The sequence below is a fragment of the Pterocles gutturalis genome, unplaced genomic scaffold (genome assembly GCF_000699245.1).
Source record: "Pterocles gutturalis isolate BGI_N339 unplaced genomic scaffold, ASM69924v1 scaffold34398, whole genome shotgun sequence".
Lineage (NCBI taxonomy): Eukaryota > Metazoa > Chordata > Aves > Pterocliformes > Pteroclidae > Pterocles > Pterocles gutturalis.
Window position 1 is genome coordinate 19,037 of NW_010124187.1, and position 24,813 is coordinate 43,849.

The window sequence follows — 24,813 nt, forward strand, 5'->3', positions numbered from 1 at the left end:
TCTGAAGGTTTCCAAGCGTCAGGATCCTTATTAAATTATTAAAAAAACAAATATTTCTGTAAGTATGGATGGTTGCTGTCATGATTACATTAATGAAAAAATTGAATGATCACAAAAACATTATGCCTCACTTTGCACAATTGTACTTAAACTTAGCTGGCTGCATTGGAGCAATACTTGATTCCTTCATATTTGTTAGAATAAATTTTTAATTTGTTCCTAATACTTGATCATAAATTGTTGGAATCTTACTTCCTTACCCTGTGCTCTTGTATAATACCTTGCATCTTTTGCATTGCCTTAGTTTGTAAACTCATAATTTAAAAATGGTGTCTTGTAATAATATACGATGAGAATGATAGCTGTGGGATAAAACAAAGTTTCTTGTGCTTGCTTTTGTATCGCTTGTAATAATAAAACCTCTGGTGCCAGTAAGTTAGGAGTATGTTATTGTGTGAGCTTAGCTGCAGAGTAAGAACATAGTGCATATGTATCTTAACAGGGAAATGGAAGGTAAGTACTTTTTCTGTGAACTTGATACAGCTGTGAAGACAGCATATCCACCTGCCAGAGCCGCGCTTCAGTGACAGACAGTTGTTTTCTTTAACCATTGCCATCGGAGATCCTATGCCAATTTTCAATATGCTCTATAGAACTAGAATTATACACTTTATGTATAGCAGGGATAGTTTTCAGTAGCATCTGCTAGACTTCAGTAGCTGGGTTATCTTGATCTATCGCTTAAGCTAGACTGAGTCTTTGCTCTTCACTAAATGCAGTTCTCAAGTACTTGCATGTCTGTGTGAGTGAGCAAAAATGCAAGGTTTATTAATAAATGGAACAACCCAGGGGATGAATGTGGTTTGGGTTTTTGTGCAGATAAACACTGGCGGCAAATAAGCCACTGAGTCGATACTGCATGGACTCGGTCATTTATTTTAACAATTGTAGCACAATTTAACTTGGCATTGCATAGCACATCAATATACCTAATGCAGTATTCTTTGCAGTAGTGGCAGTGAATCTCAGCAGAATTCTTAAGAGTAGAGATTTTCTGCTGTGTACCTGGAGGAAATCTGGCCCATTAGTAATCCTGTTCTATATCCTAAAGTAGAGGGATCAGATCTACAGATTTTAAGAGCTGTTGTTCCCTGGCAGCTGAAAAAGTCTCTTAGCAAATAGCCGTCAATTTATTTTAATTTTTCTTTAAGCAACACTGAACTTTTCCTAAGGTCCTATTCCTTTGACTCAAGTTGTGTTTTAAAGCAGGGTTACTATGAAATCACATCAAGAATCCTTCCATATCATACTGAGGAGCGATCCTCACCCTTCTAGTTACACTGCACTCAGCATCAGCTCTGTCCCATCTCCTTCGGGTCTCTTTGGGAATTCAGAGCTCAAGGGTGATCAACTTATGAAGACTTCAGCACTTCAAGAGCCTCACAGAACTCTGGTAAGTCGACTTTGATGCCAAAACTGCAGCAATAGGTAAGTACACAAAAGCTAGAGGCCAGTGACACAGACCCTGCTTAATTCACTCTTGCTGATCATTAAAAGCAGAGGGATAGCATTTGATAAAACATGTCTAAAAAAAAAGTCTTGTAGTAAGGATAAATCAAGGCCCTTAATCTATTGGATGGATTTTGTCTCATGAACGCAAAGTTATAAAATCACGAGGCACGTGGGTGTGTAGGGATCATTTCTCACTGTCTCTTCTAGTTCAAGAACAAGGGTGCATTCAAGGAAGCTAGTAGGAGGCAGGCTCCAAAATAGAAGAGATATTTCATGCAGTGTGAGCAGACTTGCACTGACAGCCATAGCCTGTTTTTGGGTGCTGGGTGTTTTGGCGTAGTCTGAAGCAGGGAGTAGATGATTTCATCAAAGAAAATCTGTTAAGGGTTAGTAAAGATCCTCAGCCATAACATGACTTTGCACTTTAGCAGAATACTAATACATAAATGTGCACTGATGATTGGGGCATTTGAGGACATAAAGTTTAAAACTTGGCTTCTGGATTACAGATGGTTTTATTAATCTTGTATTTATACCTCAAAAATACTGTGAATCTCAAAGTCTAATGATTTTCAGGCAGCTTCCCTTGGAACTGAGATCTGTTTATCTCCTTATGTATTAGTTCATCTGCAACACCTGGTAACACCTTCAGTAGTGATGTCTGGAGTTCAGTGGCATCAGTTTAATATCACTAATAGTTAACAGAACAAAAAAAAAATTGATAGATAGTGTATAATCTTTTTAATGGCTGTGGTCCAAGGGAGAATATATAAAGCTGGGTTGGTTTGTTTGTTTACTTTTTCAATTTGTTTCTTGTGGGGTTTTTGAGTTTGTTTTGTGGTACTTGAGAGTGTGGAGGTTGCTTCCTTGCATTGCTGTCCTGGATGGATCCCAGAGAACATAGTGATAGATTAGCTCATAGTTTTGATTTTCTACCTGTATTTGGTTACTTGTTTTCAAAGATCTCATAGGTTTTTCTTATCCCTAAAATATCAGTAGTTCTCTTTAGACTTGGTTCCTCCAGCTATAAGATAAAATCCGTTCTCTGTTGCTGAACATTGAGGATTCATTTGTTATTTGAGATGCTCAGAAGTGACTTTTCTGAGGTAGAAGCCAGTGGCCCACAAAAAAGAACTTATTAGAGCAGCTCAGGAGAGCTAGATGCTGCGTTATTTCTGAGAGTGTTTTAAGGAACCAACAGGCAAATGAGTAATACCAAACAGTGGTAGCTGCTTTTGGTCTGAAAGAAGAGTTGGCACACCCAGGAGGTGCTCTGGGTCTGTCGTCACAAAGTCCTCTTCCCAAGGAGGAACAAGCATGTGAGGGTCCCAAGGCTTGCATCTCTTTAACAATAAAGATGTTAAGTGCAAGTTAACTGCTGACCCAGCTGGCCTCTGTGCAGCCTTTGTCAGGCTTGAAGGAAGGCCCCTCTCTGCTGCTTTATTGCAAGCTGCTGAGCTGAGGTTGGACCTGACCAGGTGTGTGGGACCTGTCACAAAGTTAGTCACGATCAGCCTGGGCAGTATTTGGGCAGTCAGATGGTATTGGCTAAGAAATGGGCAGTAGTGTCTCAGGTGGAACAAATGAAGATTCAACTGGTTTCAATAGCAGTGCAGCATGTTCTGTCTTTCCAGAGCTGTTTGACTTAAATTAACGGTAGCTTAATTCATGTTAAATTGCCCTTAAAAGCAGAAGAACATTTTGTATGTAATCAGATAGGGGAAGGGGAGGAAGGCTCCCACCTTTTTTTTTTTTTTTTTTTTTACCTTTTCCTATGGAGAAGATGCATTTTCTGTGCTTCAATTTAATTCCTGGCAGGAGGGCCAGCCTGACGCAGAGAAACGCCAGCTCCCCGCTGCGTGGTTGAGACACTGGTGTCATTCACCGAGCCGAGCGGAGATGCTGAGGCAGGGACAGGCAACAGGATGGCTGGTGCCTGTGGTTCTGTTAAGCGGCAGTGGTTGCTATGTCTGGCTCCGGTGGATGTTGGAAGCGTTGTGCATCGCAGCTGGGAGGAGAGAACCGTGCTGTGCCATGGTTAGCTGCAAGCACCGTGTCCGCCCTGGGCGTCCAAGTGTGTTTAAGAAGCAGAGAGAGGTTTCTTCTCTACTGGGCACAGCTGTAAAGCACAGCAGCCCTTTCTTAGGTCTGACTTTACTGTGGGGCTTATTTCTATGCAGCTGCACCGAGGGTGCTGACAAGCAGTGCTGTGCCATGGTGTGCGCTGTGCAAACATGTGCGGTACTTGCCTCTGTAAGTCCATAAGCTAAACAGATGCAGGGTGAGGCGGGGTTAAAAATATACATAAAAAAAATAGGATGTGAAGTGACAGCTAAGCTGGCTGTCTTGCTCAGCTTGCTGAACGGATAAAAATGTACTTTTTCTTCAGCTAGTGTGGGACTGGGTTACTTTCCTCCTAGTTTTGCAAACTACTGATTCTCAGAGGAGTCCAAGTATTTGGTGGGGGAGCAGGTGTGAGACTGCCTCTGCTGGCAGCCGTCAGCTGGGTCTCCATTGTGATATGAAGGCCTTGGAGAGTGAGGTTTTGTGATTGCCCTATGCGGTCATGCACTCCACGCTCCCCTGAGGGGGTCCCAGCCTCCCTGCTGGGTTCATACTGGGTGCTAGTGGCAGCCTGACCAGCAAAATGGGTCTCTGCTGGAAGGCTCAGCTTCGAACAGCTGGTGCCAGGAGAAACCCAGACCAGCTACAGTTCCAGTCCAGCTGGAATGCTCGGTTTGTAGCAAAATTCAGCTTTTTTTTTTTTTTTCCTGCAGCATAAAAGGTATCGAAGAACATTTTAAAAAATAAATTAGGGGCCTTTTAATTGAATTAAATAGTAATATGGATAATACAATCAATGCCATATTGATTGTGTTAGCCACAATAATGTTTAATTCAATAGGTCTGCAGCGCTGGGTCTTGTTCTTCCCCTGTATTTATTCTATGCTGTGCAGCAATGTAACGCCTGTATGCTCTGCCCGGCTGTGTCCCCTGGGCTTGTTTGGGAGAGCAGAGGATGATAGCATGGGGAGAGGGCAAAGGAGCCACGTGGCCCTAGGCTGATCATATAGAGTCAGGGTCACCTGCACGGCTGATGTAACCTGGATTCAAAGCAGCTCCTCGTAGTGGCGTGCCATAGTTTTTAAAGCCCGCACACAAACAGTATTGCTGTCGATGTAAATACTGCCCGTGACCTCCAGGTGCTTTGCTTCTGGAGCCCCAGCCCGATGTGATGCCTCATTCCCGCTCTCAGCAGTTGAGACCCAGCAGCTGCACGTGTCCAAAAGAGAAGATTTTCCACCCTAAGCTCTCTAACCTGCTTCTGAAGAGGTGCTAGGTTCTGGCTTTTAACTCAGCCAAGCTTGAAGGAATTTATTTGTGGTTGTAGGCAGAAGGTTTTTATTAAACTAAAATCCAGTTTGTTTAACTGGAAAATTGGAGGCAGATGTTCTCCCCAGCTCAGTCCCCTCAGTACAAGTTTTCTGGTTTCTGGTTTTTGCTTGCTGTGTACCTGTTGAACAAGGTGTGCTAAAAATCTGGGAGAAGCATTTGGTTTTTTCCAGTGATGTCTTTTTTTTGTTTGGGTGTTTTGTTTTTTTTTTTTTTGTGTGTGGACTCTTTCAAGAGTTTGCATGGACTACTGGCTTGTGTTTTTAAAAAAGCCGCTTGATGAAATTGCCCTTGACTCAGTTCAGAGATGGAGAAACTGCTAACACTGAATTTGAAGCTCCTGTGGCCTGTGCAGCAGCATCCATCTGTGGCTCAGAAGGGGGGTGTCCCTAGCTGGCTCAGGTGAGCTACAGCCACGTTCTCTCACATGTCGCAGGACACCAGACCTGCCCAAGGAGCTGGGTGGAGGCTTGGGCACTTAGTGTGCCCTGCACAAGACACACATGGAGACGTACAGACACACAGGGGCAAATAGACACATGCAGAGACACACACAGAGCCATGCACGTGTGCAGATACTCTCAGACACAATGATGTTCACAACCACTCCCAGACACTTACAGACACACACAAAGACAGGCACAGACATATGCACCTGGACCCTCAGGCACCCATGGACACAGACATGTGGCCCCACACATCCACAGATACACAGACACACAAAAGACAAATGGACACTCATGGACAGACACAAGGACATGGTCACAGACACATAGACGGTCACAGACACAGGGACACAGAGATACACTCATGCACACAGACTCGCACAAAGACAGGCACATGGACACGGACATGCACACACACAAAGACACACAGGCACACTCAGACACACAGAGACAGTCACACAGACAGACACACAGGAAGACACTCAGACTTGCACACGTGCACACAGATACGGATGCTCACGGACAGTCATGAACACTCTCAGACGCTCACAAAGATACACAGACACTCACGGACACGCACAGACCTTTACAGACATTCACAGATACTCAAATATACTAACGGACACTAAGGGATACAGACAGATACAAAAGGACACTTACGGACACTTAGGGATATTTACAGACACTCACGGATACTTACAAACACTGACAGACACTCATGGACACTTAGGGATACTTACGGACACTCGCAGATACTTATGGATACTTAGGGACACTTATGGTCACTCATGGATACTTATGGACACGTATGGATACTGATGGATACTCACGGTCACCTACAGACACTCCTGGACACTTCAGGACACGTGCGCATACTTATGGTCACTTACGGACACTTATGGACATTCACAGACACATACACATTTTTGGACACTTAGGGATACTTGCGGTCACTTACGGACACTAACGGACCCTCCGGATGGTCAGAAACACACATGGATGCTCACGGCTGCTCACTCTGGATCTCCTGCAGAGTGAAGGAAGCTGTGCTTTCCCCCACCTGCTCTCTTAGCTACAGGCAAGCCGAGGAGGAAGGACAGGGGGTTGTTCGCGCTGCCGTGTGTGCAGCTGAGCTGGTGTGAACAGCTGGACTAGTCTCCCTCCTGGTTTTCTCCCTCCTCCCCCAAATGCAAGGATGACAATTTCTGTCCTGCTAACAGGAGCGAGGTTGAACCCTAGGTGTGTGCCATGGCATTCTCTGCCCTGCGCTTTAGACAAGGCAAAGCTTTTTCACTGAAAAAAACCAATTGCTCTAATGACCACAAGTACCAAGCAGGAGGGGTGGGGAGGGCTCCTGATATACGTATGATTCGCAGAACTTGCCACATCCTTTAACTGAAACCTTATGATTTAGCACCACAGACCTTTGAAAATTAAGAATTTGGGTCACGATACTCTCCTGTTGGCTGTATGGGCTGAACCTCCTCGCCCTTGGAGCCACCAGCCAAGACCTACATAGAGAGCCACACCATCACCCTCAGCCTCCTCATGCTCTCTTGCCCACCCCAAACCAGGACTCAACCCTCAAGTCTCCAGTTCCCCCAAGGTCCTTCCACGCATCTGACCTGGTTCTCCATGCTCCATGGCATCCTGCTGTGCAGCCCTGGCAGAGCAGCGATGGCAACATGAAGCACGTCAAACCCACTGCTCTGTGAACCAGCAGCTCCCATTTCTGAATCTTGTCGCTGTTATTTCCCAGTACCATGTTGTTGCTCAGACTGAGGATTTGTGCCTGGCACTAAAATCTGTGGCTCGTAGGGAACATGTGCATTGATCTTGTTTGAGCCCCAGTGTGGACGCTTCTGTGATGAGCTGCTCCAGTGCTGTGCTGCTCCAGGATGGTCTGCCACCACGTACAGGGCTGAGGTCTGCAAGGTGCAACAGCCTCAGTCCCCTGACTTTACATAACTCCTCTGCAGGTAAGCTGTCCGCTACTGGAGCCTCACTGACTTAAAGACGTTGAGGTGAAACGGGGGTGCACAAGTTGGGTGCATGAGCAGCTCTGGATATGCAAGTTCAAAACTTTGCAGAATCAAGGCAAAAAAAAAAAATCCTATGTGCTTTAATTTCACTTAATGAGAAACCGTTCACAGCTTTCCACTTCTGATCTGTATCTTACCATTTCTATTCTAATGGTAATTACTGTAGCAGTTTATTAACAAAGAAATCATTTGATAGCTTTCACATATTCCCATACTTCAAGTATCTAACAACCTATTGATTCGATAGCTTGGCAGCGTTCCTGATTGAGGAGCTGGCGTCTGATGTTTTTCAAGCACTTTTATAATTTCCTATGCAAAGGATAATTATTTTTTGTGGTTGAAACAAGGGATGGATTGCAGATCGATGGAGTCTCTGGTATGTTCTTGTGTGCGATCCCTGCCGCACCCACAGTCAGAGCCAGCAGCGTCTGCATCTTCTTGTAGAAGGACCTTGAAAAAATTGTCTTTGGGTTGGATTTCTCCTCCTCGAGTTACTACAATTGGCAATGAAAAGGTATGGAACACACGTACAGAGAGGTAATTTCAGTATTTGACACTACTGAGCACAGCCTTACGAAGGGGTTTTGTATTTGGAGCTGTACGCCCTGCTGTCCGCGGGGCCCCAGCCAGGTGCTGGGCAGAACAGGCTCTGCAGCGGCAATGCCTTGTCACAGCCCGTGCTCACGGCACTGCTTGCTGCTCCCCCACCCTGCTCTCTCCTTCTGGGTGGTTTCTCACCCTTCCAGGTAGCTGGAGAAATTTGTTCTGATGCTGGTAGAGAAGACCAGGACATTGCAAGAGCTCCCAGAGGACTCCGCAGCACGGGATGAGCGAGTCTGCAACAGCACCCAAGTCCAGCCGGGGCCCAGCCACAGCCCAGCCCCTCAGAGACACCCAGCAGCCCGTCCGCCACTGCACGGGACGGCTGGTGGGTGTGAGATGTGGCAAAGGCTCCCAGGAGTGAAAAATACCCTGGTGTTCCTGGAGGCAGTGCGTGGCATAGACCCCTTGTGCACAGCGCCATCATGCTTTGTCTGGATTTCGAGCAAATTGTTCCCAGTTATACTGGAGGCCTACATGGGAACTGTATTTCTGCTATTAAACAGCAGGGGAACCTGCCCGGAAAGAGGCCGCAGCAGCTTCAGTAAGTAGACGAAACACCTTTGGCCGCATCACGAGGCCTTCTAGGAGTGAGGGGGCAAAACGGATGGAAGGAATTTGCTGTAAGTTGTCTCGTGCAGGTTTGGAAAGAACAGAAACGTTTGACCTCTCTGAGGAGAAGCTGCTATCTGTGTCCTCACGGGGCTTTTTATGCACATGACCCTAACGGGCCTCCTACCTGGCTTGTTAATAATTCACATGCTTCTGACGTCCCAGTTTGACCATGCGATGCCTAGGTGACCCGACAACCTACGGGCAACAAGGCGCCAGGAGAACCTGAGTTACAGGTTAGTCATTTGCCCATCTCATAGATCACAGTCTGAGAGCTTTATGACTTCAGAGCTTACTGTGTTAATTTTATGCACGAGTGCTTTATTTTTGCCATACGAGATATATCACTGGCTTACTAGAGCAAAATATCGTTAGGCCTGGAAAGGGATTTGGTCACTTACACGCTGTCACCAAGGATCATTGCACATAGATTATGTAGGGCTGTACGGTGCCATTTCTCATGTGTTTATCCAGTGATTATAAATATCGAACAGCATGCCTTCAGGGGACACTTGAGATCTGTTATTGTAGCAACAATTTCATTTAGAAACATGCCTCAAATGCTGTGTTTCGGTCCTTGGGAGGGGCTGTTGAAGGGTTTGATGAGAAGACAGAGGTAGTAGCCTGTTCTGCCTCGAAGCAACTCTCCTTCATTGGTTTTAGTCTCATCTGTTACCGTTGTGCACCTTCTCTCATCCTGGTGGACAGGATCCTCAGCCACCTGGAGCACAGCCCTGCCTGTGTCAGAGCCCTTGAATAAATCCCATCAAACTACTTTGGGACCTTTGGTTTTCTCTATCTCACTTCAGGATGTCAATCTTGAAACCCCACGAACTTGACTTTTCAGAAGTGCTAAGCCCTCAGAGTCTTTATTGTTTCAATGATAATGAGTGGGTTTTGTATATGAACGCATAAATACACCTGTTTGTCCTGAACATTCAACCCCCTTCTGCACAAGCCAGGGGAAAAGAGCCTGTGGACATACCAAGGGCTGAGGGACACCTGTGTCCCACCTGCTTGAGGCCTCGGTGGCATTTCGCACGGCTGGAGGCTGTGCAGGAGTCCACGTCAGGGCTCTTCCTTCCTCAGCCACTGAGACCAAAGAGCAGCCCCCACGTCTAGGCTTTGCTTTCCATTTGCTGTCCAGACTGCCGCTGAGCTGAGATCTCGAGTCAGCTTTTCAGAAGAGCTCTGTTCCTCTTCGGTCACTGCACTAGGTTTGATTTTCGCACCAAAAAAATTTGTAAAGCATCTGCATGAGAGTTGGTGAAGGCTGCATCTCTTCTGGAAACTGATGCTTCTTTACGTCCCTTTTTTTCATCTAAAATTTTATATTATTTCCTTCTGGGTTTGTAAAGCACAACCTGAGAATGTAGCTGTTCTCCATGTCTGGATTTCCACTTACAGCTGAACAACATAGGCTCACCTTTGATTAAGTGATCTGCAGAATAAAAAAACCTGCTATCTGCCTCCTAGACATTAATTAATGCTTCCTTGATTCATTAATGAAAAAGACCAAGATGAGAAGAAGTAGGTAAGCAGTAAAGAGCCACATAAATTTGCCAACAAAACTGACAGAAGCCTGCAATTGCCTTCTGAAGCTGCGAACATGGGGAAATGGGATAAAAATGATTTGTGACCAGGAGAAGGAGGAATTTCCTTGTGTTACATGACTGCATGCTTTTATTAGTTTGATGATGTACAGTGGGACTATTTCTCTTGGAAATGGCTTTTTGGTTAACATTTCATTTTCCTTCCCAAAGTTAGCTCTCGCTAGCAGCAATATGAAACACAGCTCCCTCCAACTGGCTATCCCTGAACTTTATTAATAGCATTTGTTGTTGTTGTAAATGATCTATTTCAGAGGAAGTAATAAAGCTCTTGTTTAGCAGGTAAGCAAGCCTTCGCCCTTTATCGCATGGCATTGCCACAGCAGGGGAAGAATGAAAAAAAAGTTAATAAAAAAATAATGAGAATAAAACTCATAATACGTTGCATCGATAGTTGTATCACTTTTATACCAGCTGCTTCGCTTTAGGAATTTGACACCGTGCACTAATTTAATAGAACTAAATTGGCTCGTTTTTTCGATGTGATCTATCCTATTGATATTGCGTTTTCAGCCGTTGTCACTTTGATATTACTTGGTGCATCTGAATAACAGCATCTGAAAGAGTACCAAGTTCACTTCTATCTGCAAAAGGCACGAGTTTCCAGGGTCAGAGAGGTGGTGCAGATTAGCCAGCATCGCATTAACATACGTTTATCACCCAACAGATATGAGAAAATTGGATTGAGGGGCTTGTTGCTTGTACCCATGGGAATAATTTCAACGTGGTGAATGAAGCTATTAATAGCAGGGATGGAGAATGGTGAGAGACCCCTAGGTCGATGGTGCTGGATGTCACATCTTTGCCATTTTTTTTCTCCTTCATCTTCTCCAGGAGCAGCCTCTGCTCCAAATTTGTGCTTGCTTAAAGGGAATGTGGCTCAGCTGTATTTGTGTTTCTTTCTTTTCATATTTTTCTAACCTGCTCAATTTTTCTTTTCTCTTTATTGACACCAGGAAGGCTGTGACACCACAAGGCTTCCCTAGGAGAGGGCTCCAGCACTGTTGCCCACTGGTTGCCCCTCCACATGGAGGTAGGAAAATCTTTGCTATGTGTTATATTCCTATGGGTGTTTCCTTTCCCTCAAAACGTAAGGCCAAATGCCACTTGTTGGATAATACCCAAGAAAAGTCTATCTGAAGAAATGACAGAACAAGTCTGTGGTGCACAAGGAGTTCTCTGAATCTCCTCTCCACCCTGCTCAAGGTTGGTGGTGCAATGGGCCAGGCCTGGCCCATGAAACTCTTCCTGCTGGCTAACTCCTTCAAAGGACGGCTGTCTGCTTCACTGGCCAGAAATTCAGACATGCATCCACCTATGTTTCTATTTCTACACTGACTTACTCCTCAGGATCTTGTCTCTTGTTTCTGCCCTTAACATGGTTGCGCAGAAGAAAGCTTTCCACTGCAAGGCATCGCAGTCACTAGCATCAGAGAAACACTGTGTGAGTCTGCCCTAGGAAATGATGGATTTGGATTGCGATCCTGAGGGATGGAGCCCAGGTTGCTGCTGACAATTTTGTTGAGAGCTGGCACTGCACATGATGCATCGATCCCCAAGCTCCCATGGGATGGAGACCAGCCTTGTGTCTTTTCAGAAGCACCCCACTGTCTCATGCCATTTGTGGTATTCCCACCTCATGGGCTTTACGTTATCCCCACTTTCCCCACGCTGTCCACCACCCCAGGGGCACTCTTTCACCATCAGGGAAATTTTAAGTGGCTGCAAAGGGTTGTCCTTCCCTATGTGCCCCCTGCCCAAGGTGCCTGCTCCTCCTTCCATTTGTTGTTTTTCACACTGCTGACAAAACCAGTGGGATTTGGGATGTTCTAGGAAAACCACAAGAGCTAAAATATCCCATGGGGCTTCACGCCACGATAGCAAACACAGATTATTTTCCAGGCACGTCTCCATTTGCTTTCTTTCAACACTGGCGGGGCAGCGAGGGGCAACGCTACTATTAGAGACTCAATCAGCCCACGTGCGCAGGCCTGCAGCAAGACAAGAGGATAACCTTGAATGTGAAGAAAGCTAGGGGAAACATACAGCCATCTGCAGCTCCAATGGGTCCCCACACACCCCTTTCGCTGGCAGTTTCTGTTCATGCCGATGAAGTGCCAGAAGATATGCAATGCAATGGGAAATTGCTTCTTTGGGTATCGTAGCATCTTGACTTAGAAGTGCTTTAACCTTGGCCTCATGCTTCCTGCGGGGCCTGTTGTCTTTGCTGCAGAAGTACTGACACCAGCCAGGAGCATGTAGGATTTTTCATCTGAGGAAAATTAAAACCCAAAACCTTTACCATCCTCTTGATGCCAGACATGCTCTACCTGCATTAACTTGAGCTTAATGGACTGCAAAATTAGCGTTTCAGCATGTAAGGGAGTGGATTATTTGCGGGAGAGCAAGTTCCTCACATTTTTATCTCTTCCCTTTCCCATACAGCCCTGCCTCCCCCTGGAAGTGCAGACATCCACTCACGATCAGGATGGAGACAGTCTATGAACACAGCACAATTCCAGGACAGCTCTGTTTGAGAACACTAAGGACGATTTTTTTTTTCCTGCGAAGCTGTTTACTGCCCCCTTGAAAAATTAATAAATATATAAAAATTAACACAGCTTTTGTCCTTTAAAAAACTAATAAATGGCAAATACAGCGAAGTTATAGGAATACAGCTGGGCTCTAGGAAATGCAGAAAGCTGTTCGAGCAAGGCAGAGGTTGCATCTATCAAGCCAGCTAAGTAATGAAAAGAGCAAAGGTCAGGAGTCCCTATCTATTAAATTGAAATTATTTTTATTAACCAAGTGCTTGATGGCAGTGTTGAGGATGATATAAACACTTCAGATGGAACACCTCACCCTGGCTTTACTACAGCCTCTTCTGAAGTCCTTCAAGGGAGGACCCAAGCAGCCGAAAGCCGGAGCCACCCCAGCACACCAGCTGCACAGCTGGTGGTGGGACGTTCCATCTTTGCAGCCTGCCCCAAGGCACGGTCTGCAGCCTCCAGTCTCATCACCACCTATTGTTTAGAGGGACAGCGCAAACCCAGGCCAGCCCCATTTTTCACCTGCTTCCTTGGAGTTTTACCTTCCAGATTTATATTTTTTCCAAAGCTCCCTAAGCTGGGATTTGGCTGTTTCTCCAAACACAGAGCGAAGCCAATGCTGAAATACCTGAAGGGATACTCCATGTGGGTAACAGAATAACCTCTGTGGGTAATCAGGTGGGAGAGTGGCCCGGTGGGTTCTTTTCACGCTTTCATGGGTTTCATGGGTTTCATGGGTTATCACCATAAAGACAACAGCAGCGTGAAACATCGTGTGTGTGTGTTGTTAACGACTAAAAATACCTTGACTGTGCCCTGTCCTGTGCCAGATGCCTTACAGCCTAAGTGAACATCTTTAAGAGTGGCATTAATTATTACTGAAATCCTGCTCTGTCCCACTGAAACAAGTCTAATAGCTCTGGCTTGTGCTTTCTCTCGCTTTCCCCAGCTTGCCATCTCCTCTATCTGAAGCAACCATCAGAAAGTCAGACAGCAAAGGGTTTGAAGTGGAGAGACGGTGGGGGAGCGGACCCTGCTGAGCCCTGTGCCGGCCAGGTGAGCACAAAGCACCCTGCACTGCAAAGAAGGCATGGCTCTGAGCGTGCAGACGGCGTCAGGCACGGGTGCCAGCACCTGGGATGCCACATGAGCTGATGATTGGAAAGGTGGTGTTGGGAAGGGTGCCCTGAAACTGCCAGATGATATCTCTTGGTACTGCTCTTACCCACGCTCTTGCTGTCTTCTATGGAAAGCCCAGTGCCAAGAGAATATCAATTGGCAGCTCCCAGGGACAGGGATAACTAGTTAATTTGTGACCCCAGGGGAATCAGCATGGTCAGAGGGCATGAATGCCCTGAGAAAGGAGCAGCTTTGTCCATCTCTTGCTGAATGGCCATGGATAATGCTCAGCAGGCTCCCTGCCCAAACGCTGAGGCTGTCTGTGCAGGAGGGTGTAACCATCCCCAGATGGGTGCAGCCATCACATGTCCCCCAGCCTCGGCAGGGGAAGCGGTGATGCTCTTGGGGTGGGTTTTCCCACTGCTTGGAGAAGGAGGGAGGCTGTACACAGCTGCTGCACTTGCTAGAGGAGGGGGCAGGCAAAAACAGGCATCACATCAAAGTGAGACTTGGGAGTAAACACCCCAGGAGGCCGCCTTTCTGGCTCTGAGTGTGTTTCTTCTGCAAAATTCACTGTTATTTGTGCTGGTGGTGCTGCCTCTAAGATATCCGCCCTCTGACCCACTCTTTTCCTCCTATTCCAGAGCTTTTGTCTCCCTTTTCTGCCCACACCTCCTAGGCTGTATCATTTCTAACTCCTCATGCTGTCCTCTACATCCCTCATCTTTCCAACCCATCAACTCCACCTTCCCCCACTTTCTCCCCTACCGAGCCTCCTGCTCTTCTCTCAGCCCCTCAGCATCTTCCCTCAGCTTTGTCCACCTTCTCCTCTTCATCTCCCACAAATGCCTCTTGTATTTTCAACAGCATCAACCCAACGGGATGGGAAGGACGGCACCCGTGGAGGAGGTTGTGCTCCACCATCTAATAACATATGTATCAGACACCTTTCCCTTCAGATGGCAGCCTCTGGAAGCCCAAGACGAACCTTTCAACAAGATTAAAGAGATGGTATTAATTGCTATCGATCATGGGTCAACAAATTAAATTGCATCTGCAACTGCATCTCTGAAAGGTCTAAATGAGAAGAGTAGTTAATGGGTCTGGCTGGCCCAGAGCTGTGATTAATTAAAAGGAGAAATGAACTAAAACAGTAAAAAAAAAAAAAAAGGAAGAAAGAGATTGAGATGAGGCGGAAACTCTTTGGTTCAGAAAAAAAAAAGAGTTGGTTATTTTTTGGTTTTTGTGGTTTTTTTTTTAGACTCAGTGCCCAGAGACAGTGAAGGGAAAAAACCCAAGTACCCCCATGCTGCTTAGCAATCCCACTCACCGTAGATACCACTCTTCCTGCTCCCGCCCTGTGCAGCAGCCAGCACCGCAGCATCCTGCTGGGAGCCAGGAGTAAAGTACTCCTGGGTGGGAATAAGGGTGCTGCTGCCACTCCTTGGGAAATAATGAAGTAGCACAGCATAGAATGGAGATGGTGCTTAATTAATAATGAAGAAAATAATAATATGTGGCACGTATAGTGCTGTACTTGTTCCAAGCACTGTACAAACATTAACTACAGTAATTAAGCTGTAATTAATTAGAGTAACTACTAATCAGTGTAAATAATGATGCATCTGGAGGTACCAAATGGAGTTTGTGAACTGAAAGCAAATTTCCATGTTCAGGAAATGGCAACAAGTATAAAGGGGCACCAGTAAAAGGCAAAACCAGATGGAGGTTAAAGCCAGAGCCTGGGAGTTGTGTCGGCCCCCAGCAGCTCCCCAGAAGGAATCCCGGTCTGGCAGGTACCAAAGCTGATTTACTGATTTACTGTTGAGGAGCTCCCTGGGCAGCCCCTCCTGTCCGGAGGACCTCCACAGCCATGCCCATGCTCTGAGACCTCCCAGCCCAGCTCCACTCCCCAAAGCCGGGGAGAGTCGGGGGCTGGAGCAAGGGACGGGATGGGGAACTGGGAGCGTGAGGGGGAGATCAGCAGAGTAAAATACACCACAGAGATCTAATTAGTTTGTTTTTTCTTTGCTGGTTCACACACTTTATATTTAACAAAATAATTTTTTAATAATATAGTCTTTTACACATCAAATATTGTTTCTAGAACCCACCCCCCCATTTTTTACAGAATAGGTGTTTTTTTTTTTTTCTCACTAGTTTCAGGCACACTATTGTTTGAAAATTTTGAAACTGGATAGTCATTGACAGGCAAGAGCTTACAAAGAAATGTGGCGATGACTTCTTTAATGGAACCAGTTCAAATGGCTGGCAGCCGATGCCCAGCCGCAATAACGGCAATCACTGCGCTAGCGCTAGTCCTACCCCTGCCTTCCAGGAACACGCAAAAGCGGGGAAGAAATAAAAATGTAAAGGCAACAGTGTGCATAAACCGAGACTGACTGTGCTGATCCACTCTGGTGGAGGATGCTGTAAGGAGGATTTGCTGCCATCGCCGTTAAGAGAGGTGCTGGACTGAAGTCTGAACAAAATAAGCACCGTCAGCCTAATGGCTGTGACCAAAAAGCAGCAAACCAGGCGTGGACTGCGATGGGAAAGGCTCCTGCTCTCACCTGGGCAGGGTGGAGGGGGACAATGATATTGGTGGCTTCTCTCTCGGTATCGCTTGGAAGCCGCAGCCTGAGAAAGCAAGAGGTGCCGAAAAGCCCGAAGGGGACCCTTCCTTGTGGGGGACGGCAGCTGCTGGCAGGGACCGTGGGGACCTCTCCTCCCAGCAGGCAGGCACACAGCCATTTTCTGGAGAGACCCTTCACCAGCAGCCGCTTCCCATGGACACAGCCAGCCTGTCCCCAGTTCCCCGTGGGTGCTGCCCAGGGGCTGAGCTGGTTTAGCAGTGGCACAGCGGTGGGATGTTTCTGGGGACCTCCCTAAGGGTGACAGGCAGAGAGGGGAGCTCAGAGCCCCGCTGTCGCTGAAGTCAATGAAATGGTGCTTTTGGCTCCGGTGAGAGCAGCCTCGGCATCGTCAAAACAGGGATGGGGAAGGGCAGGTGAGCACCTGCTCAGCCCACGAGCCGGCGGAGCCGTGGCACCAGTGGGACCCTCTTCCCTTCCACCTCCGATGCCCCAGCTGGCCATCACACACAACCCAGGCAAGATGTTGCTTCCTTGGTGCCCTTCCAACGCTTTGTGGCTCACCACCCCTGCCTGCCCAGGCAGCCAGGGTCGGCTCTTGCTCCCATCAAGGTCATGGTGACTGTGTAGGTGTCTTCAACTTTATTGTCCCCACTCAGTGGAGAAAGTGTAACACAGATACAGCTTGTGTCTTGGGTGTCTGGTCATATACCTGTGCATCTACCTCGATCCTTCTGCAGGTTACATTCCAGCTGGTTTTTTTTTTTTAACCCTTTCTCCCCTTTTAATTTCTACCTCCCTCCTGGCCCTACCAGCCATTGCCCCTTATAGACGCGATAAAAATGATCTATCGCTTCACTCACAGCTGTATTGCCCCGATGATCCCAGCTTAGGAAGAGGCTTTAAAAAAAAAAAAAAAAATCACAATAGCAAAAAAACCCTGAAATAAATAAATGTGAAAAAACCCAGGATCCACATCATAGAAAGTGAGAGTGGTGAATCGATTGGTGTCTTGGAGGCGTCACCAGTCCAAGGACTTGCATGGGCCATTTTTTTTCTTTTCCCTCCCCGACTCTGACCATGGCATCCCTATCAAGCACTGATAATTAAAAAAGCAGAGTAGATACCTAGATACTGGTTATGTAGTGTGTAAAGTGAGCGAAGAGCTGGACAGGGGAGAGAGGGAGACCCTTCCCCGCATGTAAAATCTCTGCTTGTGTAAAACCCTCACAGGTTTTGCTGGTGACCCTGTTGCACCTGGCGGGAGGTCGGACACGTGTGCAGCATCGGAGCCGTTCCTTCGTGATCATCATCGTCACCATCGGTGGGTTGTGTGGCCGGTAGTGCTGCTGGCAGGGGGTTTTGCCGCTACAGAGCCTGCTTGCCCTGGCACTCGCGCTTGGAGCACTGCGCTGGCTTCCACCAGTCCCCGTTGTGGCAGTGGCAGATGTTGCAGTCGTCCACCTTCACTTCAATGCCGGCAGGAATTATTGTGGTTCCTGCAAAGCAGTTCGGACCTGCAAAAATGCACGGGAGTAATAGAAATAAATACTTTTGTGTTGTGAAATTGGGTGTAGCAGCTCTGCTATGAGCACTTGGGAGCAGGCAGGTGCTGAGCCCCAGCCCCTTGCAGAGCTCTGGCTGCAACATTGCCGCTGCTGAAATCAGCAACAACACCCCCTGCCCGCTCGGTGCCAAGCCTCTGCCCCAGACCATCGCTTTTCTCAGGTTTTTGTAGTTCCCTCAGGCACTAAAGAAAAAAGAAAAGGCCTTGAACCTTTCCTTCTTTTTCTGTACCGAAGCACTAGTGCAAACAGCATCGATGCACCCAGCCTTTTCTACTCGGACGCCCTCTCAGTTAGTATCCCTTTCTCCTAAGATTTGGCTGCAAGACAGACAAGAGCATGAGGACAAGCATCAGGACACAGTCCAGCCTTTGCTGCTCCAGCTCGGTGAGCCCGCGCTGGGCTGCAGGGACCAGAGCCGACTCATTCCCCAGGACCCTGGCAGCTGTGCCCGAACGCCCAGTAACCCCAGGGACCCCCACCAGCTCAGCGCTGTTAACAAGAAATGATTTATAGCATCCAATTAACAAAAATAATTCACCTCCCAAATAAGATTTCTGATAAAATCTGTTTTTTCTCAAGGACGATTCCTTTAATTTGCTCATTATTGGTAATTATTTTGGCTTCCTTATTGCACAAAGCTGAGCAGCAAGTCAGCAAGGATCTTGTTTTCCTCCTACTTGTAAAAGCCCGGCAAATACCCACCGCCCAGCTGTCCCTCTGCAAACCCTCTCCTCCTCCCCTCTTCCTCCTGCATCAGTTAGTGCTGGGAATTAATGTCAGAGCCAGCAGCACCCAGGAAAAAAAATCGGGACGGTTGCTTTTGTGGCATCAGGGAAGCGTGAAGACATTTAAAAAGTGTCTTGTGGCTCGAGTGCTGCTCGCAAATGTCACCCCTTGGCTGGCCACCCATTTTAATCTATGCCTCCAGTGCACCAGGTGCAGTCAAAAGATGAGAAAGTGTACAGGTCTCTCCTCCTCCTCCCAGCAGCCCTGGCGCCCTTCGCCCTCTTGGGTTCTCCTGGAGCAGGGGGGCCTAATAATCTGCCCTTCTGATCTCTGGCATCTATCAGGGAGGACCTGGCAAGTGCTTCTGCATCTAACAGAAAATCCTTGGGGTGCTGCCACCCCCCCCAAAGGGGCTGGGAGAGGGGAAGAGGAAAGATTACAGCTTTTTTTTTCAGGAATCACAGGGACTGTGGGTTTGGTTTCCTTTTCCTTGGCTTTTAGCAAAACGGATGAAAACCCGGCTTTGGGCTCTGCTGACATCTCCCCACCTACAAGATGTTTTGCTGCCGTTTCAGACACCCATCTCGTCCGGCAGACCTTACTGCTTTTAATTTAGGCCAACATTACCACTGCCCTGGACCTTTCCCCTGCCCCGAGCTCTCTCAAAATAGCCACCTCTGCATTGCCAAAGCAAAATGTTTCCTTTTGAACATCACAGCAAGCTGGACGGTGCATTTTTGCATCCCCTCTCTCCCGCCCCTGCTATCCCCACCCGTATAAAAAAGTGGATTTCTAATGGAAGGCAAAACTTCCACACTCCATTTGATAATGCAACTTAAATTCCCACCGACTGGAATGACTGAAATCCAATTTTCCAGCACAATCACTGTCAGCCAGGCCCTTTTTTGTCCCATTTCAAGTTCTCTCACTGTTGGTCCAAAATGGGAGGCAGTGAGCATCACACTGTGGCTGAGGCATGAGAAGGATGCGCTCGGAGAGTGACACTGCTGAAATGCAGTTGAAAATAAGCCCCAGACAAGTGCCATGACTCACGTCACTACGGAGTTTTCCAGCAACCTTGGCTAAAAGCCGACAGCTATTCCACTGCCAGCGACAACATGCAGCACCTGGGGATGCTGTGCGGCTTTGCGATGTGCCTTAGAGGAGCTGCAGCCTGTAAGGCCACAAGAAACCAAGTCCTGTTTTTGCACTGCAGCAGAGCTAACTGGCCTCCTTTAAGTTCTCTATTTTTTTTTTTCCTCCCTTAGATCAACCTCCCAACATTTCAAAAGCTCAGTGCCCCAAACCGATGCTGCTGGGGACTGTCCCCAGCTTTTCCCACTGTGGCTTTGTGCTGCTCGGAGAAACAGGCTGAGACCAGGCTCTGCCAAATTGAAGTAAAAAAAAAAAAAAAAACCAACCAAAAAACAAACAATGAGTCAGAACAGCACAGCAACGTGGGGTTTTTTATTACTATTCAAAGGAAGATGCTGCTCGGAAACATTTGATGACATGTCAAGTACATCAAGAAAGTTATGATAATAGCAGGAGGAACAAGAAGCTGCTTTGGGCAAGGACTGTTGTCCTGGTCTTTGTAAAAGCATCTTAAACCACGACTGGGATGAAAGCAGGACAGTCATCACTCTCTTTGCTTTGCTCAGGGAGACTGATGGGAGAAGTTTGCTGCTCCCACAGACGACATAATTGTGAAATTTGCTTTGCTTAACGTAATTAATGCCCATAAAAGACCACAGCACTCCAGGCTGTTTGCTAGAACAACTGTGAAGATTTTTATGGAGATACATTAGGGACATTCAGATGCTGTTCTGATGAGAGAGATGTAGAAAAATCATATATGGTTTGTTGTGCAGGAAGAGTGACAGCAAATTTTGCAACTGTACATGTAAGACCAGACACCATGAGTGTACAGTGTCACTCCGATGCTCTGTCGTCGCTCGGTGCCGAACACCAGCCCAGCTGCAGGCTGCTCCCAGTTGCTTCAGGGGTGGGCTGTACTGAACTCAACGGCTTTGCCCGTGGCTTCCAGCAGCTCTGAATTTAGCTTTATGTGTGCAAAGAAGCAATAAAAGGAAATCAAATGTTAAGCACCGCAGCAAGCACGAATCACTTCAGGCCAACTGTGATATTCAGACTTGCCCTGAATAGCATCTTGCACCAGACAAAGCTCATCGCTTTCACTGGAACTTCTCATGGTACAACATCCCATTTCCGTGAGCAGCTGTATTTTCCTCTTAGTTAAATATTTTCCAATGATAATCCTGTGTCTCCTTTAAGAGCCTCCCTATTCCTTGAGGAAATATTAAGGCTGAACTCCAGGAGAATTGAGCTTACTCAGTCAATGGATAACATCAAGGAGAGAGGTGCTGATGACTATGCTTATCAACCTTGCACCGGTAGTTTGGATAGCTGCTAAATACCATCTCAATTTAGCCAGCCATCCCTCAGGCTCCTGCATGATGTGCCCCACAATTAAAGTTGCAAGGGGTAAGCAGAGGACAGTGGTGTTTCCCGACAGCATTTAGGAATGGATACAGCCAGAAAACACCCCCATGGACGCTCATTCATTAACCACAAATGCAACGGAGCACGGGAATTTACTGCTGGCAATCCGCGCTGAACCGGGGGAGCTGTCTCCAGTGAACATGGCCAAGCGTCCCCTCAGTGGGAAGGTGGGTTTTTCTTTGCACATCTCCACGAAACAGGCATCTCATGGTCTGCACCACTGACCATCCTACACCACAGCCAGCATCTGGGACTCCCAGCATCGCTCAGCTGAAACAACCACGTGCAAAGCAACGACCAGGTGAGGATTACACCCAGAAACCCACACAAGGATACTCACAGACAACTCCCTGACAGAGAAAGAGGTAAAACACACCAGCGCAGAGAGCCAAAATCACCCGCTCACTGCACCGGGGGGACTTTTTCCACGTCCAGGCTGAACTCTGCACTCAGGGGGGAAGAGAAAACAGCATCTTGGTTTTAATTATGGTCCCCACTCCTGGAAGTGAATACAGCTCCTATGTGCTGATCCTGCAGGATCTTTTCAAATGGTCCCTTAGCTCTGTCAATGCTATTTATGTGATCACTTCAGATTGCAAGAAAAGAGCTCAATTTGTGGCTTTAATTAACGAGTCGAGGAGGCAAGGAGTCTTCTTTTTGCTGCCTGGTACCAAGACTGCCTGCCCCTCTCTCCCTGGGGGAAGGACAAGGCAGCGGGGTGAAGCTGGAGGTGAGACATAAAGAAGTCATCTGCTGATGCTGAGCTTTGCCTTATTGAAAATCAAATTTGGTGATGCTCTGCAGCATGGGCTGGAAAACTCACCAAAAGATAACGGCACTGGAGCTTTTTTGTGTTGAAGGTCCCAGCTCAAAGCAGTGCTGAAGCCCAAGGGTGCATTGGAAAAGGGGCTGCCAGAACCGTGGCACACGGGGGTGAGTTTACGCCCTGATACTGCCCAGGTCTGATCCCTTGTCTGTGGCTAATCGCCTCTTGGTGGTGGCAGGAGGGAAGGGAGTACAGTGCGGCTCTGCTTCCTCCCTGCTCCTGGAGGTGATGTCCATGTCCCCCAGGCTATGGAGGACACAGCTCTGCAGATTAGAGGACACCTATTAATGCTGCACATTCCCTACGCCAGGTGAAAATACACCCCTGGACTCCTAAGCCACCCAACCACCCAACCTGCACAAAAGCTCCTGTGGGGCTGGGAATGGGACCATTTCAGGCCAGTGCCCCAATCCAGATCACTAGAAGGAGTCCCTCTTTGGCAGCAGACGAGCTCTCCTAAGCTGCCTGCACCCAAACGTGGATGCTGCAGCAACGCCTCAGCCACCACCCCAAAAATATCTGAATGGGTGGGACTGGGATCCGAGTCCCCCAAACCACACCAGCCTCAGCTCCACAAATTAAAAATCCCTCCAGCGGGCAGACGGGGGGGTGCTGGAGGTGTCAGTCCTCACCGCCGTAAGCAAAACACTTTGCAGAGCCATCTGCCACCCCAAATGCTCATCGGCTGCACATCTCAGCTTGGAAGCACTGCGTGCTGGAGCACGTCAATATTTTCAGCGTGGGAAGGTGAAAGTTGGTCACCAGCATAAACAAGCCGTCATCTCCTAATCTCCCGCCACAGTCCTGTTGGACGGCAATTGCACACAATGGGGGATAAGGGAGCCCCACCAAGCACGGCGGCTGGGCGGCTGCTGGGGAGGCAGGAGGGGCGGCTCCATCTTGCAGCGGGGCAGGTGATGAACATCAGGAAGGAAGGCAAAGGCGGTGCCCTTTTTTTTGGCAACAGGCTCATGAGCTCGTGGATGCTGGGATGAAGTCGCTGCAGGTTTCGTCCCATCCTCCCCCATGAGTTGAGGGATGAAAACCAAGGCAGGCACGAAAGCTTTGGGGAGGAGGTGTGAGCAAGCACAGGGCTAGCAGTGGTCCCAGCAGCCCCCCGGCCCATCTGCCGTTCAAAAGCGCAGGAATTCCTCTGTGCCTCTTTCCTTTTTCTCGCTGTAGAATCCCAAAAGAAAGCCTTGCATAGACCTGAAGTGTGTGTGTCTATATGCATACAAGCAAAGCTAAAGATGTCTGAAATGCACATTTCCCACAGCCTTTTTGTTGCTGTTCATTTGCTTTCATCCCGTGTTTTCCTGGAAGCACAGGAGATTCACGCAAGCTTTCCCACCAAATCTCAGCCTGCTCCCCTCTTCATTCACCAGCACAGACAGTATTTGCTTATCTGTAAAGAGCTCCCAGCAAGGTGGGTATGTCACTCCTGCCCTCTCTGATGAAAGGAACCCAAATATGGATACATGCAACGATGTGGATCAAGCAACGTTTTGTGATAAGGCCACCCCCTGCCCGGGATGTTTCCAATTTCAGGCAGAAAAAAAGCTTGAGACTTAAGAGCCATCAGCTCTTAAGATCTTGGCTTAAGAGCCATCAGCTTGAGCTTTTCATCACAAGCTGATGGCTCTTAGCCAGGGTAAGAGGTGTCACCTCCGTGAGGTGACCCCAAGGTGGAAGGTTCACTCCTCCTTTGCCACCTTGTCCAGCCACCCCGGGAGATGGCACCTCCAATAAATGCCCCGTAGTTCACTCTATCTAAATGTTATCTACAACATTGCAAAATTAGAACATTTTCTTTTTTTTATCTGTGGCCAAACCGCCCTGGCTCTGGCTCAAAGCTCCTTGGAGTCAACGGGTGGTATCTCCTAGCCATCCATAAGCTTTCAATGTTGCACACTGTTGCCCCAAAGAATTTAATCTCCTCCGAAGCTGATCTGCAGCTCTTTTCCATCCTTCCTGCATATTTCACCCCTCACGAGATGATGCTAACAGCCCTTCTCAAGCAAGCACTGCCTATTTACATGAATGATTTTTCCAGACATAATTCACATTGCTGGGTGCCTGAAGATGCCTAGAAGTTATTTAATCTTTGCATTTAAAAAAATATATATATATCTGCAGTATCCTTCTCCAATCTAAATCGAACTTGCTCACTCTAAGCAAGCCCTACATCATTAAAGGAGTGCACTAAAAGGCAAGACCGAGCTGAAAAGCTGAATTCAGGGCCAGTGGAGCCTTTGCACTGCCTTTCACCAGCAATGAAGCCAGTACAATAAATGAAACAAAACACACCTGAAGCTCTCAAGCAGCCCAGCAGGACAGAGATCTCCTGGTGTCCCCCTGTCACCTGCTGGCTCTCCTGATCATAGAGATGTTCACACCGTCCGGGCTTTGCTCAGACAACCCCAAGCGCCCGCTGCCTTGGAGCCTAATGAATGCAGGGGACCCACCGAAGTTCCCTAAATTATGACCTGGCTCCCAGTGACACAGACTGATTTAATCCTCGCTGCTTTGCACTGCAGTTAGAAAATTACCGATAGCTCATTATCCATCTTAATCAGGAGCATCAAACAAATGAGGGACAGGAAGACATCCAGAAGGGAATACACCGCATCACTCCTCCTTATTGATAGCACAGTTACTTAATTTGATGTGGAGACATAACTTCAGGCATCACT

General features: G+C 47.6%; 1 protein-coding gene across 1 annotated transcript in view; it reads right to left on the reverse strand.

Moving 5' to 3' along the window:
- Nucleotides 1-17,845: 17,845 nt before the first annotated feature.
- Nucleotides 17,846-24,813, reverse strand: part of VWC2L (von Willebrand factor C domain containing protein 2-like) — a 47,242-nt gene continuing 40,274 nt past the window's right edge. Inside the window, exon 3 of the mRNA XM_010078192.1 lies at nt 17,846-17,994. Within this exon, the coding sequence (XP_010076494.1) occupies nt 17,846-17,994 (149 nt within the window). The remainder of the gene's footprint in view (nt 17,995-24,813) is intronic.